This window comes from Durio zibethinus, chromosome 9 (assembly GCF_047325235.1).
Source record: "Durio zibethinus cultivar Kanyao isolate XHJ-2024 chromosome 9, ASM4732523v1, whole genome shotgun sequence".
NCBI lineage: Eukaryota > Viridiplantae > Streptophyta > Magnoliopsida > Malvales > Malvaceae > Durio > Durio zibethinus.
The window spans coordinates 9,904,933-9,920,816 of NC_143170.1; the positions used below are offsets into that span (position 1 = coordinate 9,904,933).

The following is a 15,884-nucleotide window of genomic DNA, read 5'->3' on the forward strand; positions in this document are numbered from 1 at the left end:
TTTTAGAATTTTTCTAAAAGAAGAGTTGATTGTTTGTTGTTTGAAAGAAAAGATTTTTTTTTTTTTTGGGAATGGGAGGAAGAAATGAAATTAAAAAAAGGTTTAGCTTTTATAAGTTTTGAAATTTTAGAATTTAAAAAAAATAGAATTTTTTTGAATTTTTAAAAATATTTAGAAAATTTTATAGAATTTTAAAAATTTTTAAAAAAGTTTTTTTTTTGAAATTTTCTTTTAATGTTGTTATGACATTGATGATATGACATTGATGGAACTTTTTTTTTTTTTTACACATTTCAACATCTTATTAGATATTAATACTACAAACATTTAAATTAATGGTGTTAATGATCAAGATAAATTAACACTAAAAAATATAGTTTAAATATCTTATTAAAAATTTTTTTTATTTGTATATCACACTAAAAAAATGTATTAGTTCAATTGTCAAATAAGACATTATCTTTTTATTTTTTAACAAAATCCAAGTTAACAAAATCCAAATACAATTTCCCTTTTACTTTCAAAAGTTAAAAGAACAACAAAACGGCCAAACAAATTGTGCCCAAAATTTTAAACTATTAATCTTTGATTAAAACTAAACATAATTTTTTTTTTCAAAAGAAAATTCTAAGTACAAATAGATTTCCGATTGAAATTAGTTTCATAAAAAATATCAAAACGAAAATAATTTAATAAACGTTGGGTATTATTATTATTTTTTGGCCAGGTATAAACGTCAGTTAATATTCTTTGTTAATTACAGCTAACCCACATGTGATAACCATAAACCTTCGTGCAGACTTGGGAAAAAAAATCCACGTAATTAATGTAATGCAATAGCAAAAGGAAAAGACAAGCTTAAGGCATAAGTAATATAACAGCCGGCATTCACCGATTACGTTTCCAGCTGCTTTATCAATATTACCATGTAGCAATCTACATTTCATTGACACAATTAAAAGATGGAACTTTCGCAAACTCTTTTTTTTTTTTATTAACTATAAATCTTAGCTGTTACAAAAAGGCCAGAAAGGACTACAGTGAAGAATTAACTTCACTTATCATACATAAACCTTTCCAACTCCCTCTCACCCACTTTTCTCAGAAGCTTTACCCAAGGAAGTGAAGTTCAATCTGAAATCACGAAGCAAATATAAGAAGATCAATTGTGCTATGGCAAACAACTAATCCTCCTCATATCTTGAATGAGTACTTGTACTAAACAAAGCAATTGCAATTACCTTATTAGCGGCTTCCTCTCGACCAGTGGCACAGATGGTATTGGTATTGATGCAGTAAGCTCCGCAGGCTATACATGAAAACTAGTAACAGTCAGAATTGTTCCATACTTTGTAAGAACAACCATTAAAATTGGATCTTGGTGTGTATTATGCTAAAAGGTTTTATTATCAGAAAGAGAAGAAAATTTTGTTTGCAGGCACAATGGTAGACTTGACCTTGCCTCCTAGCGAAGAAAGCTGTTCCCAAAAACAAGAAGCAGAGCTCAAGCAAATATATGCAAAAAACTAATTATAACAGGGATATCTAGCAATGTAATGAAAGCAAGAAATAATAAAGCTTCTAGAATCCAGTAATAACTGACAAGGATAGTAGAAACAACCTCTAACTCCTCTATAACCCAACTAGCATCTAAACCGGTGGAAGGACCAGCTCCATTGCTTGATAGTACTGGGGCTGCACCTGCCGAATCTGACATTGAAGACTCCAGAGGGCCACTATTAGTGTTCCCCACAGATCTGACCTGGTTTCTAAATTCTAAATCGTCTTCAAGCTCTTCAGGTTCCTGTGGAAATGTTTGGTGGGAAACATATGGACCAGACATTATTTTCTCAATAGCCAACTTCTCTGCCTCTTTACAGCTTGATGCATCAGCAGTCACAAGAAAATCCTTATTTGGAATAATACATCTAAGTGCCCCATCAACCTCACCATTATGATAAGAAAGCTCTTCCATGTTTCTTGAATTTATTAAGCCATTCGTCGTATTATTCCCAGCTTTTTCCCTTGATGTTTCAACCAATCTCATTGCATCTGAATGGTCAACCTTAATGGAACAAGAACTCACAGTGCTGACAGGACTACCCAAGTTAACTTCTGGACTAGAGGAAGGCACAGCAGTAATATATTTGCTGTTTTTCAATTGAGCGTCTACATTGTCATCTACCCTCTTCCTCTTCTTTCCTTCATCCTGTCCATCTGAAGCGCCTTTAACTTCACCCAACTTGTCTGATACACCATGGCCAGAAACTTTTGTATCTGATACCCTCCTACTATCCCAGGTTACTTTAGATGGACGGGAAGGTCGGATACCACCAGGAAATACAAAGCTAGGTATGTTCCTACGTTTTACATGGGTTAAATGGATTTCCATTCCAGGCTTCCACAAAGTGTACATATTAACAGAGTGTTTAAACTCCTCGACAGTTAACCTTATATCAAATTGTTCACCTTCATTTACTGGAACTCCTTGTTTGCGTTGCAAACCCATAAAGTAGCAGCAACAGAAAGGCCTAGATTTGTCTTGAAAATCGCCAGGATGTGGGTGACACTGAAGCATGTTATATGTATGCCTTTCAATCTAGATTTACAAAAAAAACAATTGAAAATTACGATTATAATACATTAGAAGCATAAAAAAGACAAAAAGGGTAGGGCATACAAAACCACTCCAGCGTACATTTGTAAGAGGTGAGTTGGGAAATTTTCAGAAGATTAAATCTAGAACTCTAACCTTATGTACCTTCTTGTACCAAAAAAAGAAAATGGTTTAGAAAGTAAAGTATGTTTCACCTTCAATGTGAGTTGACGGAGACGGGACTCAACCCAGCCTTTCCACTTCCTTAAATCATCAGCATTTTCTGCAGAGATGTCTATTTGTAGATAATTCTTGTATGCTTCAAAGAAAGCATAAGGCTCAAAAGGGGTATCCCAGTCAGCTTTGTTTGCCTCCATAGCCTGCAAGCACGAACAACCGTCGACAAAAGTGTAAAATTAATATTAAATCAAGAAATATAGAAATTATTAAACAACATGGTATGGTGAAAACCACACAACCAACAAGTTTTATAGTTCTTTTGGAAACAAGGATTGGACGGTGAAGGACTTTGAGCTCGGCTAGAAACAAATTCTTAGTTGGGAAGTCATTCAAAACTGCATGGACTTAAATCTGAACCAAATATGCCTATGATTTTAAAATAAGGCCAAATATTAAATTTTCAAATACTTTCTTTTGCTATGTACCCAAAATACAAACTTCTTTGGCTTGGAATTAGAATAATCCAGCCAATTAAACTTCTTCTCCCTAGTTCAAATCGAAACCTAATCCATCAAAAAAATAGATTTGAATTTGTTCTTAAGATTCTGGATTTCACTAAAATATCCAAACAAAGGGTCCAAATACAAATTCTAGTTGCCCAACAAAACATTAAAGATGTTAATCATGAATTGAGGTCTCAACATTCACTAATGCAGTTGATTATCACACATTCACACTGAAATTTTTTATCAACAATCATGAGTGCTCAAAAAATATATTGTAAAGAAAGAGATAACAAGATCATTAATCCACCTAGAAACTATTTTGAAATTCAAACAACTGTCATTGGGTACCAAACCCCAATCATGAGCTATAATGAAAAGGATACATTGCTAAGTAAACCCATAATTCTAATAAGTGCACCTGATCATTTTGTGGTGCCTAAGATACTTATGCACATGTCAACATTTTTTCAAAAAGGAAACAATATTGTAACTTTATTTGTCTATAAATTAGTGTCAAATAACATACTTATATGTAAAACAAAATGCTCATCAAGCATTTTTTCTAATCTAAGATCAACACCAATGCTAATTCATATATTTTTTTAATTTCTTCATTTTCAGTATTTATTGAATTTTGCCTCTCTCATTTTCTTCTCTCTATTCTCTCTCTCCTCCTTTGCCTCCCGCAGCAGCATCTTCTCTGATTCCAGCTTGGTATCCAAATAAATAGCTCATACTCTCCAATACAGTCCCCAGACTCAAAACCTCTACATCTTCTCTACACTTAAAACAAATTTCACCGTCTTTCTCTCCTCAATCTCTCCCTCTCCATCTGACATAACCACCCAATAGGTATTCATGAAAATGCTCCAAAGAAGCTTATACACTACATCTTGAAATTTTTGTAAGTATTTTGTTTGCTTTTGGGGTTTATTGGCAAAATAATAAACTACTTCAAGTGGGATCATCTTATGCTAATGAAAAATAAAACAGCAAATTGGTAAGAAGAGATCTGACATGAACCATAAGACCATACCTCACAAATTTCATTACCCCTCTGAAATTCATCTGTCATGATTCGCAAAGTACTCGATGACACATTGTAACTAGAATTCATGGAAGGATAAGCAGGAGTAATTATAGGCATCAAGTGATATCTATCTTTCAGATTTCTTCGGGGATCCCAAACTTGAAGACCAAGAGATCCTTCCTCAATTGCACAAAGCAAGACTGGATTTGGCCAACGCCACTGGGTATACACCCTAAAAAATCGAGAAACTAACATATTGGGCAGAGCATTAGGATATAGCTGGCATATACGAGCAACAAGCAATGCCCAGTTTATACCACCAAGAAAACCAGAAACCTGCCCAAAACAAAAAAGATCACTTTTTAATATAAAGAAAAAAGGAGATCTAGAGCATAATCTTGCCAATATGAAAAGCATCCCATACATTAGAATAAACACCACGACGTTTTGCCCAAAACCTCATGCATCTCAAAGTTGTCCGGAAATTCTGTAGGTCATGTAACAGAAACACAATCAAGAATCTTTGGGGAAGAAAATATCTGTTTGTATACAATTCACGAAGTGGCAGCCACAACCTGAATATTTGGAACCAACCGTAAAATTTGGTCAGTGACTCTGCAACCGTTAAGACTACGAACAGTCTGCTCATCTGTATTTTGTAAAATAGAGTCTTGTGAAATATCTAAGTCCTGCACCAGAAATTTACATAAGCTATGAGAAAATTTTCAGAAACATTTCAATAAAAAAAAAAAAAAAGACTTGCCATGTAATGAATTTTAAGTTTAAGAAAAGACAAAGTTGCTATGCAAAGAATTAATGCACAAAACATCATCTCTCCCTATTTCATAGATAAAACTGGGTAAAAATAGCACCTGTTCTCTCTCAGAATACCTCAAAAAGTGCATAGCTCTAATGATCATCATTAATATTTTCAAATTGTTAAAGAGGTTACAATCTACTATTCTAAGTTGTTTTTTACATTGTGTTGAAGGAGAGTATATGTGTTATCCATTGCCTCAAATCATGCATGCTTGTTGTAGGATGGTCCATCGATTCTTCGATCTTTACCTTAAATCTTGTTATGAAGAATCAAGCAATTCTAACAATTTACATAAGCTTGCAAAACATAAGTAACACACTGCCCTTTTACCCTATCTAGTCAACTTTGGACATTAAAATCCTTTAATATCTGCAGTTTTATAAAGGCTAACGTCAATTATAGGTAAAGGCTTGTTCCCTAGCTCACCTAGGCTTGAAAACTGACAGTTTTTCTCTTGGAAATCATGTCCAATTCAGAGATGGAACTGAATTTTTAGGTAACAAAGGAAACAAATTTCTTCATAGCCATTGACTACAACAATAGAATGGAGCTACCTGGTTTGTATTTTGAAATTAACGAGAAAGTCCATCTACAATGGGATTATTTATCATTTTATACCTAGAGGATTGCTCCAATGTAAATCACTGACCATAGGCACATTCCTTCTGGTAGAGTTTGTGCGGCAAGACTCATAATGGAAGTAGACCTGAGGTTTTGTTTGGATTCTTGACCACAACAGTACCTGCAAGCTGAAGCAACCTCCAAACTACAAGGGGACTTGATACACCAAATTCCTCCATGACTAATTAAATTGTTTATATTTTAATTACGTTAACTCCTCTCACTATACATGACCAAAGGAAAGGAAGACAAAGGAACCAAGTAAACTACATGCAGAGAAGCAAATATAATGGGAAAGGGAGTCCACTTCTAATGCTTCATAAAGCATTGGATGTCATCATTCACAAATAAAATACTGATATAACCCATCTGGTAGTGACTTCACGTCCAAAACCTAATACTGATTCCAAACAGTAAAGGCCCAGCTTGCTCAAACTAAAAACTTTTGTGGAAATAGGAACAGGTTTCATCAGTTAGCTAAATATTTTTCTAAATCAGTAGCAAAGAACCAACTAGAACAATGATTCTTAAAAAAGAAGACAATAAAACAGAGGAGATGATATTTAAAGACAGACACTACGTAAACCAGTACTTACTTCAGGAATAACCCAAAGTGAGAGTTTTGCATAAAGAAGATCTATGGAAACTCCTTTGAATTTGAATTTCATGACTGGGACATGAGCATCAGGCACAGGGTGCAATTCCGATACCTCAGGCATCTCTGATAGTATCTTGTGTAGTTCACCAAAGAAATCCTCCTACATCAAAACATATAGATGCATTTTTTTAAGTTAGTCAATCAACACTTTCTCAAATGAAAGAAAACTGCTGTAAATAAGCAGAGAAAGATCTGATCGCACTTCACGTGTTGCGTGTCTCGGCCCCACACAAAGTGTATCTATATCTGCACCAGGACCATGCACCTGTTTAAAAAAAAATGGAAGCAAGATGAACTAGAACTCCAAATTCAAAGCAATGAGGTGGAGAAATGATGTACTTGAAGGCATTATTTTGAAGTTTAGAGAACTATTAAACTTGAAGAGCTATAGACATCAATCATCTGAAAACAATATGCTTTCATAACTGGACCGTAGAACATCAAATTATAGACATAAATTTATCTCCTTTGTTAAAATGGAAAACAAGAATCCAAAGATGAAATGCCTTATTCCAGTCTTATTGGACCAACTATAAATCAAAAGATGTAAACCAAGACAAGATCCTAGTATATCCTAAATCTTACCAAATTAGAAAATAAACCTACTACGCAGGTATGTCAAAGATTACAAGTTTGCTCTTGAACTTAACAACCTTGACAGATAAAATAAAACCCTAAACAGCAATGGCTGATATTGCACAAAGAAGAAAAATGAAATCATTCTTCCACAAAACCCTGTATTGTTTCACAAATGAAATATATAACAGATCTAGCAAGTACACTGCATAAAGTATTTTCTTTCCCATAAACTTAGATGCAAGCCGAAATAGCAAGCTCAATGTGACGGTCAACTTCTGGATAAACCACCAAGTCTTCCTAAAGACATGACATCAGCTACGAATATATGAACAAATATGACAAGCTTCTTTCTTTGCAGAAACTTGTAGAAACATACACCACATCAATAGTGGCTTGAAGATACTACCTCCAGTGCTATAAGTGTGTCCACCATCTCATCATCAGCTAGTGATATTGTTTGTGCATTACAAAAATATAGAAAAAAAATTCATTAGATTCTAATGCTTTTTTCTTTATAACTTACAGGACTGCAACTAAAGTGAAATGAAGGGATAAAATACAAAGAAGCAAAGACAAGAAAATGATCATACCCCTAGTCGATAAGAACCAAAGGTGAATATCTTAGCATTTGCTTCTTGGACCAATTGCTCATTTAAACCTTTCGCACGGCTAATTGCTTTAACCCAATTCTTCACAATCTGTTCAATTTAAAATCAAGAATAACATCATTGTCAATCACTACATACCAAAAACACAAACCCACATTCGATGATTAAGCAAGAAATAGAAGTACCATAACAAGTCATTCTACTTCAAATTATTACGAGACAGACAGTTAAAAACTATAAACCAACCTGGTCTAGCCTCCCCAGGACTTCCTCCCGACTAACAGCCTCCTCTTGACTCTCATACAATCCCACATTTTGCAAATACTGAAAGTCCAAAATTCCACAAAAACCACAATTCGTGATAGTCTCAGACTTAATAACTTCAAAAGAAAACAAATACTAAACAAAATACAATAGTGAAAATGCGGTTAAAAGGAAACCTTCTCGAGCTCTCGGGTTTTGATCACATCATAGTCAGTCGGTCCACCCAACGAAATAGGTTCCGTGATGCCTAATCTTTGCCCACTGTTTCGATGTCCCAATCCAGGACTACTCATTATTCTTAATTTTTAGAATTTTTTTCTTTTCTTTTTCTCTCTCTGTCTCACTTTTTTTATGCAACCAAATGATAATTAATCAAAATTTTATTGATAATTCTTTCACAGATTTTTTTCTTTTCTTCCTAGATATATAAAATAAAAAGAAAAAGAATAAATGGAGAGGTAAGAATCAAATAATTGCTGATTGTAGGTATTTAGGAGGATACAACCAAAATTGAAACTGAAATTACAGAAGAAAAGGCTAATCCTTTTTTTTTCCTTATATAATAAGACTATTAAGGAAAGATTACATCACCAAAATTGGGGAATCCAATTAGAAAACTACTCTAACCCTAAAGGGAAGAAAAACAGGCACAAAACCCAAAAACAAAATACAAATAAAAATCCAAACTTTCGAGAATTTTAAGGTCTCCGCCTTTTATTGTCGACGACGCCGGTGGTGATGTTAACGTTGTTGTTCTCCGTCGGCCATGGCTATCAAAAAAAAAAAAAACCCAAAGCCTCCAATAGAAAAGATATAAAGGGGACCCCGAAAACCAAAAAAAGAAAGTCAGAGAAAAATTGTATTAAGACGAGGGAGATTCTCGAGACTCAGAGAGAGACAGAGTTTACAGGGTTTCGTGATTATTGTGGAAAATTGTTTGATTTCTTAATGTTTCTTTTTCTTAAAGAAGGGAAAGGTCGGTACTCTTTGGCTTTGGGCTTTTTTTTTTTGTTTTTTTCGTTCCACACAGCTGATAATGGGATCGGCTGGCGCTGGGAGTGGATAAAATAAGGGGCAAAATAAAAAATTAAAAAATGTTTTTTTTTTTTTTTTGAGAGAAGAAGTTAAGGGATCGCTTCTTATTCTTTTGTTTTCTTTTTTATAATTTTTTGTTTTCCCTTTTAATTTTTTCAAAATAGTTGAAAAATCTATGTTTAACAATATATTATTGTTTAAAAAAACATAAATAATAGTTTTAAAATTATTGGAAGTAAAAACTTTTTGTTTTCATTATTTTTAAAAATAATTTTTCTTTTTATTAAATGAATAATATTTATGTATTAAAATAATATTATACATATTAAGAATTAAAATTATATATTAAATTAATTTATAAATAAAAATATTATTGATTAATATGAAATAATAAAAAATTAAAATAACGAATTAGAAATTAAATATTTCAAAATTAACATATAAATTTATTTGAATATAAAAAAGTAAAAAATATATATACTTCAAAATATTGAATATAAAGTACATGAAAATATAGTATTTTAACCCTATCATATCATTTAATTTTAAAATTATATAATATTAATTAATATATTAGATATAATTAAAACAATAAAATTTTAATATGTTATTAGTTTTTTTATAAAAATATGTTATTAGTTAATAATATTATTAGTAAATAATCAAATATTATTTTAATAGTAATATCATTTCAATTTTAATATTATATAATCTATATGCTTATGCATTTATATCTATATTTATAGTATTGTATTTATGGTACAATCTATTTACTTGCAACGTTTGCAGGCTTTTATTTTTTAAAATTTTTTTAATTTTATTTAAATATATAAAAGAAAGTCTTGATCTTTCTTGATCGACACATGACAAGTTATTTACATTTCGCATGGTTTTTTTATTATTATTATTTTCAATTTTTTCTTAAATTTTTATATTAAATATTTAAAATATATTTTACTATTTCTACAATATATATACTTGAGGTTAGATGTTACTAATATTTTGGTTTTTATATTGAATTTTGATTTTTTTAGTTTTAAATTATTAAATAATTAATATTATTAATTAAATGAACGTTTAACATCTTAAATAATTAATTAATATTATTTTAGTGGGAGGGATTAATTTTCATTAAAAAAGTTTTACAATTTTTTTAACTATTGCTCTTAATAAATTTAATAGAGGAGCTTAAATTATTTTTTATTTTTTAAATTTGTTTCTCACATCTCTTAAATTTAGTGAAGTCAATGATTAAAAAAATATATATAAGAAGATATAAAACTTTTTTTGTGTAAGTTGATCTGCCCTTTTATTTTAAATTGTATTTAATATATTTCAATAATTATGTAATTTACTAAATATTAATTAGTTGAATATTAATATTTTATTATTTAATAATATAACTTAATAACAGTAATAAAATATTTTTTGTTGTATAAAATATTAAATTGTTTAGATGTAATTGATGGTAAGAGATGAATTACATCCAAGTTCTTCCTTCCTTGCGGTTCTAATTTAAATAGTTCCCTTGAAGCTTTCGACTGGTTGGGTAGTAATATTTTGGGGAACCTGAAATGGATTTGAGCTTGTGAAGGATAAAAGAAAACTGTTTGATAAATCAAGGACCAAAAAGGTATCACGTATTTTACCATGAAGTAGGGGACCCTTCTGTCAAACAGGATTTTTTGATGCAGTGAGTTGTACATGTTAGAACAAATAGGATGTCAAGTCGGTTTAGAACAGCATTTGTTTAAAGCTCTTGAATCGATTTAAAAAGAAAAATGGTTTTGAATCCCTTCAATGTACTTGATATTACTCCTTCACCTCTTTGAAACCTTCAACTTAAACATTTTCATGCAATTTCCTGAAGGAATGGAAGAGAAGAAAACGTCCCTAGAAAATAAAATGGTTGAAGCACCGAGTGTCCTTTCCAATGGGTACGAGAGCTTTGACATCCCATACAAAGATGTCCTTCCATGGTAATGATAACCAAGACATCCTAATTTTCTTGCAATCAATCAGGCATAACCTGTCGTTGACTCTCATGTCTAAAATGGTAAAGCCGTTGTGGTTCATGAAACAACAAGCAAAATGCAGTATTCACATGGGGCCAAGGAGGAAAAGGAAGTCCCAAAATCTATCTTATGGTTAACTTATTTTGAGAATCAGTTGAGCTGGGTTACGAAATATCATTTTTAGAATCAAAACATTTCCAAAAACAAGAAAGAACGAAATGAATTGATGCCAAAAGGTTAACAAGAGATGCTTAGATGGAAAAGTGCTTTTGAGTTCAGAATTTCACAAGGATCAAGCTTTCTAGTCATCCTAGAAATGATAAAATAGTAAAATCCTCAAGAATCCCATTCCATTTCTTGTAATACACCATAAAAGGCCGCATATGAAACAATATGTATGTGAGAGGACACATCTAAACATATTAAAGCATACATGCTCAATGGGATTTGCCAGAATTTATAATTAGAGCAGAATGCATGGTCCAGAAAGCATACCAAGAAGCATGACTCGTCTCAGACTACAATCACCTAAAACAAGGAAGCCCTGTTGGTTCCCATCCCCATGCTCATCTTTTCCAGATCAAATGCATTGTCGATAGAGAATATTAAGAACTTGCCTCGTCTCAAACTTAATTAAGCTTTATTATCAAACTAATTCCAGCAACCAAAACAAGGAAGCTGAGATGATACCTAGCCCCCCGCAAATCTTTTCCGGGCAATAAATGAAAAACAGATACTTAGAAAGAGGATAATGGAAGCAGTGCAATAATCCATTCACTTGTCCAACCCTACCTTATGTAGTTTATTTAATGAACTTTTAGGCTTTGCTTGGTAAGAATGATGGAAAGAGGTGAAGATGAAAAACTTGTTAATCTAATGGTTAAAATCATAACCATTTTCTTACTTTGTAGCTTAACTATTAGATTAACAAATTTTTCATCCTCACCCACTTCAATCCTTCTTACCAAGCAAAGCCTTAGTGTACATTTCTATACTTTTAATATTAATCCACAACTTTACCACATAACCAAAATCTTTTAAATACTTCTTTAATGAAAAATCATATAAATCCTATGTGTTAATTTTAGTGAGATGACAAATTCTGAATTTATATGGACTATATATTGGCAAAATACTAGAATTCCATTTAAAAGACCTAAGAATTGAGCTAAACTGCTAGAAGCTGGTACTCTTCATAACTAGAGCTAGGCATTAATTGATGCATCAGAAATCACAAACTGCAAAGTTCCAGGTGACAGCAAGCAGCGTTAGATGACAAGAAAATTTTAATATGTTTGTAGGTTAACCATTTATACATGTGTTTCAACCAAAAAGAGAAAAATTCCTACATTAGTGGATTAACATTCCAAAAGATTTTGCCTAAACAAAACCTGATTTGCCTACTTATTCCAAATAGCACAATTCCTTGCAACTAAAACTAATCAAACCATTGCATCTGGTATCTAATCAAAACCTGTTGCAACTAAGTCAATTTGATAACACTCATTATCATTCTAGACAAGTCTTTGAATGGTGCATGCTGCATGGCTTTTTTTCATCTTTCACCAAACTACATAGAAGAGGATCATTCATTAAAAAAACAAACAAATAAAAAAAAAAATAAAGTTGAAGGGAAAAAATTATCAGTCTGAATTCAATCGAACAAATGAAGACAAACAAAACTTACGAAAAAGCCACCATAAAGTGACCTTGTTGAGAGAAAATATTTGGCAGTAGATTGCCAATTCATAATTTTTAAGCATTGTTAATTCTAGAAGGAAACAATACCACTAATTCAGATAGAACACGGAAATAAAAGATAACTAGAAATACAAATTTCATCTCCAGTGCACAAAACTACCTCACATTAACAATATCATCAATCTTCAAAATCATCCTCACACACTCTGTTGCCAGTGTAATTGCACTTGTGCTTACAAGCAGTGGTTGCACAACATTCTCCTCCAAGATGTTAGTAATCTGTCCCTTCCTCACATTGATCCTGGCATTGATTTCCCCTTGTGCATGCCGATTCCTCAACTCAGTCACAATAGCAATAAGGTTCAACCCAGCATTCTCAGCCAACGTGTAAGGAATAACTTCAAGAGACTCAGCAAAAGACCTCACACAATACCCCTCCATCCCATGCAACACCTTAGACCAAGCACCAAGCTGCCTCGACAACTCAACCTCTGGACCACCACCACCCGCAATCAAAAACCTCTTATTCACCAAACACCTAACCACACATAAGGGATCATGTAAACTCCTCTCAGCTTCATCAATAACCAACTGATCCGAACCCCGAACCAAGACAGTTGTAGTCCTTCCCATATCCTTAATCCCATTAACCTTATCAATCTTACCATCCCCAAGGGAAACCTCCTCAACAAGATCCGCATGCCCCAACTTCTCCACTCGAAAATGCTCAATATTAGCAATAGGCAAACAATTCAAAGTCTTGGTAATGAACTCAATCTCATCCCTCTCAACATCCTTAATAACCATAATCTTTGCTTTGGCCAAATAATGCAATGACAAATCCGTGACTGCATCCCTCAAAATACTCTTTTGAATCAACAAAACATTACAACCAGTTGCCCTAATCTTCTTAATCATACCTATAATTCCTTTCCTCCTTCAATATCCTATCCATTTGGGTATAATCTGAAACTACAATACTCTGTTCAATATCAGTTTTAGGAGGGGAAATCTGAAACTGAATTACCGCAATTTTTGCCTTCTCCATTCTGGTCGGTCCTCCAGCTGCATGGCTCGCTTTCTTATCAAAAACCAACCCTTTAACTAACTCCGTATCGTCCACGGTCCCCCCCAGCTTTTTCACAATCTTGATATCTCCTAAATCAACCATATCCGGCTTTTCTGGATCAACGACAGAGAGAACAGAATCAACGGCTAGCGGCGCCAGAAGAGTTGAGTATTGGCTAACAACCTTGCTGTTCAACGAAGTGCTTGCGGATTTGATTAAGGATTCGCGGTCGGAGAGCTCGAGAGGGACGGCCATGGCGGTGAGGACATCGACGGCTTATATCGAAGCCTTGTGGAGAGAATCCGAGATAACAGTAGGGTTACCATGTGAGAGAAGGGAAAGGAATTGTTTAAGGAGGGCATCGGCGATGACAACGACTGTGGTGGTGCCATCACCGGCGGCGGCGTCCTGAGATTTTGAGAGGTCGACGAGCATTTTAGAGGCTGGTTGGAGGACTTCCATTTTGTTTAAGATGGTGGCGCCGTCGTTGGTTATGATGACTTCGCCGTTGGCTGTTGAGATAATTTTGTCCATACCTTAGGGTCCTAAGCTTGTTCGGACAGCGTCGGCCACGGCACGGGCCGCGTTGATGTTGGCTTGGCGGATGTCTTCTTTGCGTTTGCTGTCCACGTAGGACTCCGTCTTGAAGGAGCGCGGCTGGGATGCTGTTATGGCTGCCATTTCCTTTTTTTTTTTTTTTTTTTTTTTGGGGGGGGGGGGGGGGGGGGTGGCTGTAAATGATAGTGTGGAATGGAGGTGGAAAAACCTATAAAAGGAGCGGGGATCTGGAAAAGTGGGATCCAGAGGGTTAGGTGAAGAGTGGGAATATGGGCAACGAGGCCAAGATATCATAAGTTAAGATGGATCAGGTATATGTTTATTTTTTTGGATAATATATATAATTATAAAATTATAAAATTTTATTTGAATATAAATATAAAATTTATATTATTTGATCTAAATTTAATTATATCGTTCAGATCAGCTCATTAGTTTTTAAAAGTTAAAATTTTTATTTTTATATTTTATTTTAATATAATTTATAATATATTTAAATAAATTTAAGTATAAAATAATTATTTTTTTAAAAAAATTTAAAAATATATAAAATTAATAAAAATATAAATTTCGGTTCTTTTTTTATTTTTTAGTTTTTGATTTAAAATTTACTTTGAACCTAACATATAAATTTAATATCAAAACTTAATTCAAATCGATAAAAAAAAAATCGATCTGAACTGAATACTACGATTTCGAATGAATTTTTAATTTTCTCAATTTTTTTCATACCTCTAAAGATAAGTCTAAAAGATTTGATTTTTGCAGACTAAAACTCAATTTGAGAGGCGATTACTTAACTCAAGATTAAATATTTTATTTTATACAAATAAAGATTAAAAATTATTAACTTGTATTTAAGATTTTTTCATGAAAATGCGATTGTGAAAGATATACGCTATTAAATTTTAAAGCCATGATAGATGGAAATGAAGTGAAATTAAGTTTAAATTATTTATTGACATGGAATAACAAGTGGAAAAGGCTCTTTTAATATTGTTTTGCCTTTCTTTTGCTAAGCCTATTCCATTTCTCATTTTTTCTTTTCTCTTTGAAACTTAAGATTTAGCCATTACAACTACTCTTCTTTCTTTTTGTTTTTCAATGTAAAATTTTGAAAAATACATTTTAAAAGTAGAATTCGTACGCAATGTTTGCTTTAAATATGAGTTCATCTAAGAATGTAAATTTAAGGTTAGTAAAATTTTCAAGTTTTTCAAAATTTTTCATACTCTAATTTAGGTCAAGATTTCTTTGATTTTATTTTTCAAAATTTTAAAATTATACGATCTCTAAAGTTAAGTCTTATGATATAAACACATATAAGTTAATTTCAGCTAGTTATTTTATAAAATGAGATTTTGAAAGAGAACCTATTTTTTGTTACTACAATATAAAGGTAGCTAAGTAGATTTCATAGATGAATTGTAATCTTGATTGAATATTTTATGGATGCCCACATTATCTGATAATTTTATAAACAAAATAATTTGTAAAAATATTTTTTTTGGCTAAATTTGCTTATAGTAATTTATTGTGATTAAAGGATACTATTTAGATTTCATTTATGACATGATCTTAAAATTTTTGATAGAGTAAAAGAGATTATTTTTAAGCTCAAAAAGAGAGAAAAAAATTTATATG

The 15,884-nt window shown here is 32.4% G+C and overlaps 1 protein-coding gene and 2 pseudogenes across 3 annotated transcripts; all 3 read right to left on the minus strand.

Moving 5' to 3' along the window:
* Window positions 1-870: 870 nt before the first annotated feature.
* Window positions 871-8,825, minus strand: LOC111311049 (nuclear poly(A) polymerase 1-like). 2 transcript variants are annotated; one of them, XR_002692607.2, is made up of 12 exons: window positions 8,039-8,801; window positions 7,845-7,922; window positions 7,581-7,688; window positions 6,614-6,676; window positions 6,350-6,511; window positions 4,888-5,001; window positions 4,737-4,799; window positions 4,319-4,648; window positions 2,812-2,976; window positions 1,622-2,599; window positions 1,242-1,478; window positions 871-1,134 (listed from the first exon to the last, which is right to left on the minus strand). XR_002692607.2 is itself a non-coding variant. In XM_022910431.2 (12 exons), exons 1-12 carry the CDS (start codon window positions 8,153-8,155, stop codon window positions 1,089-1,091), a joined length of 2,292 nt encoding a protein of 763 aa, XP_022766166.2. In that variant the 5' UTR covers window positions 8,156-8,825; the 3' UTR covers window positions 871-1,088. The 2 variants fall into 2 exon arrangements, 1 of the variants encoding a protein (XP_022766166.2); XM_022910431.2 differs by having other exon boundaries at window positions 1,242-1,309; window positions 8,039-8,825.
* Window positions 8,826-12,538: 3,713 nt separating this feature from the next.
* Window positions 12,539-13,942, minus strand: LOC111316930 (T-complex protein 1 subunit delta pseudogene; annotated as a pseudogene). Its single transcript, XR_016345162.1, has one exon. The product of XR_016345162.1 is annotated as a T-complex protein 1 subunit delta pseudogene (transcript).
* LOC149516786 (T-complex protein 1 subunit delta pseudogene) lies at window positions 13,533-13,937 on the minus strand (annotated as a pseudogene).
* Window positions 13,943-15,884: the final 1,942 nt, after the last annotated feature.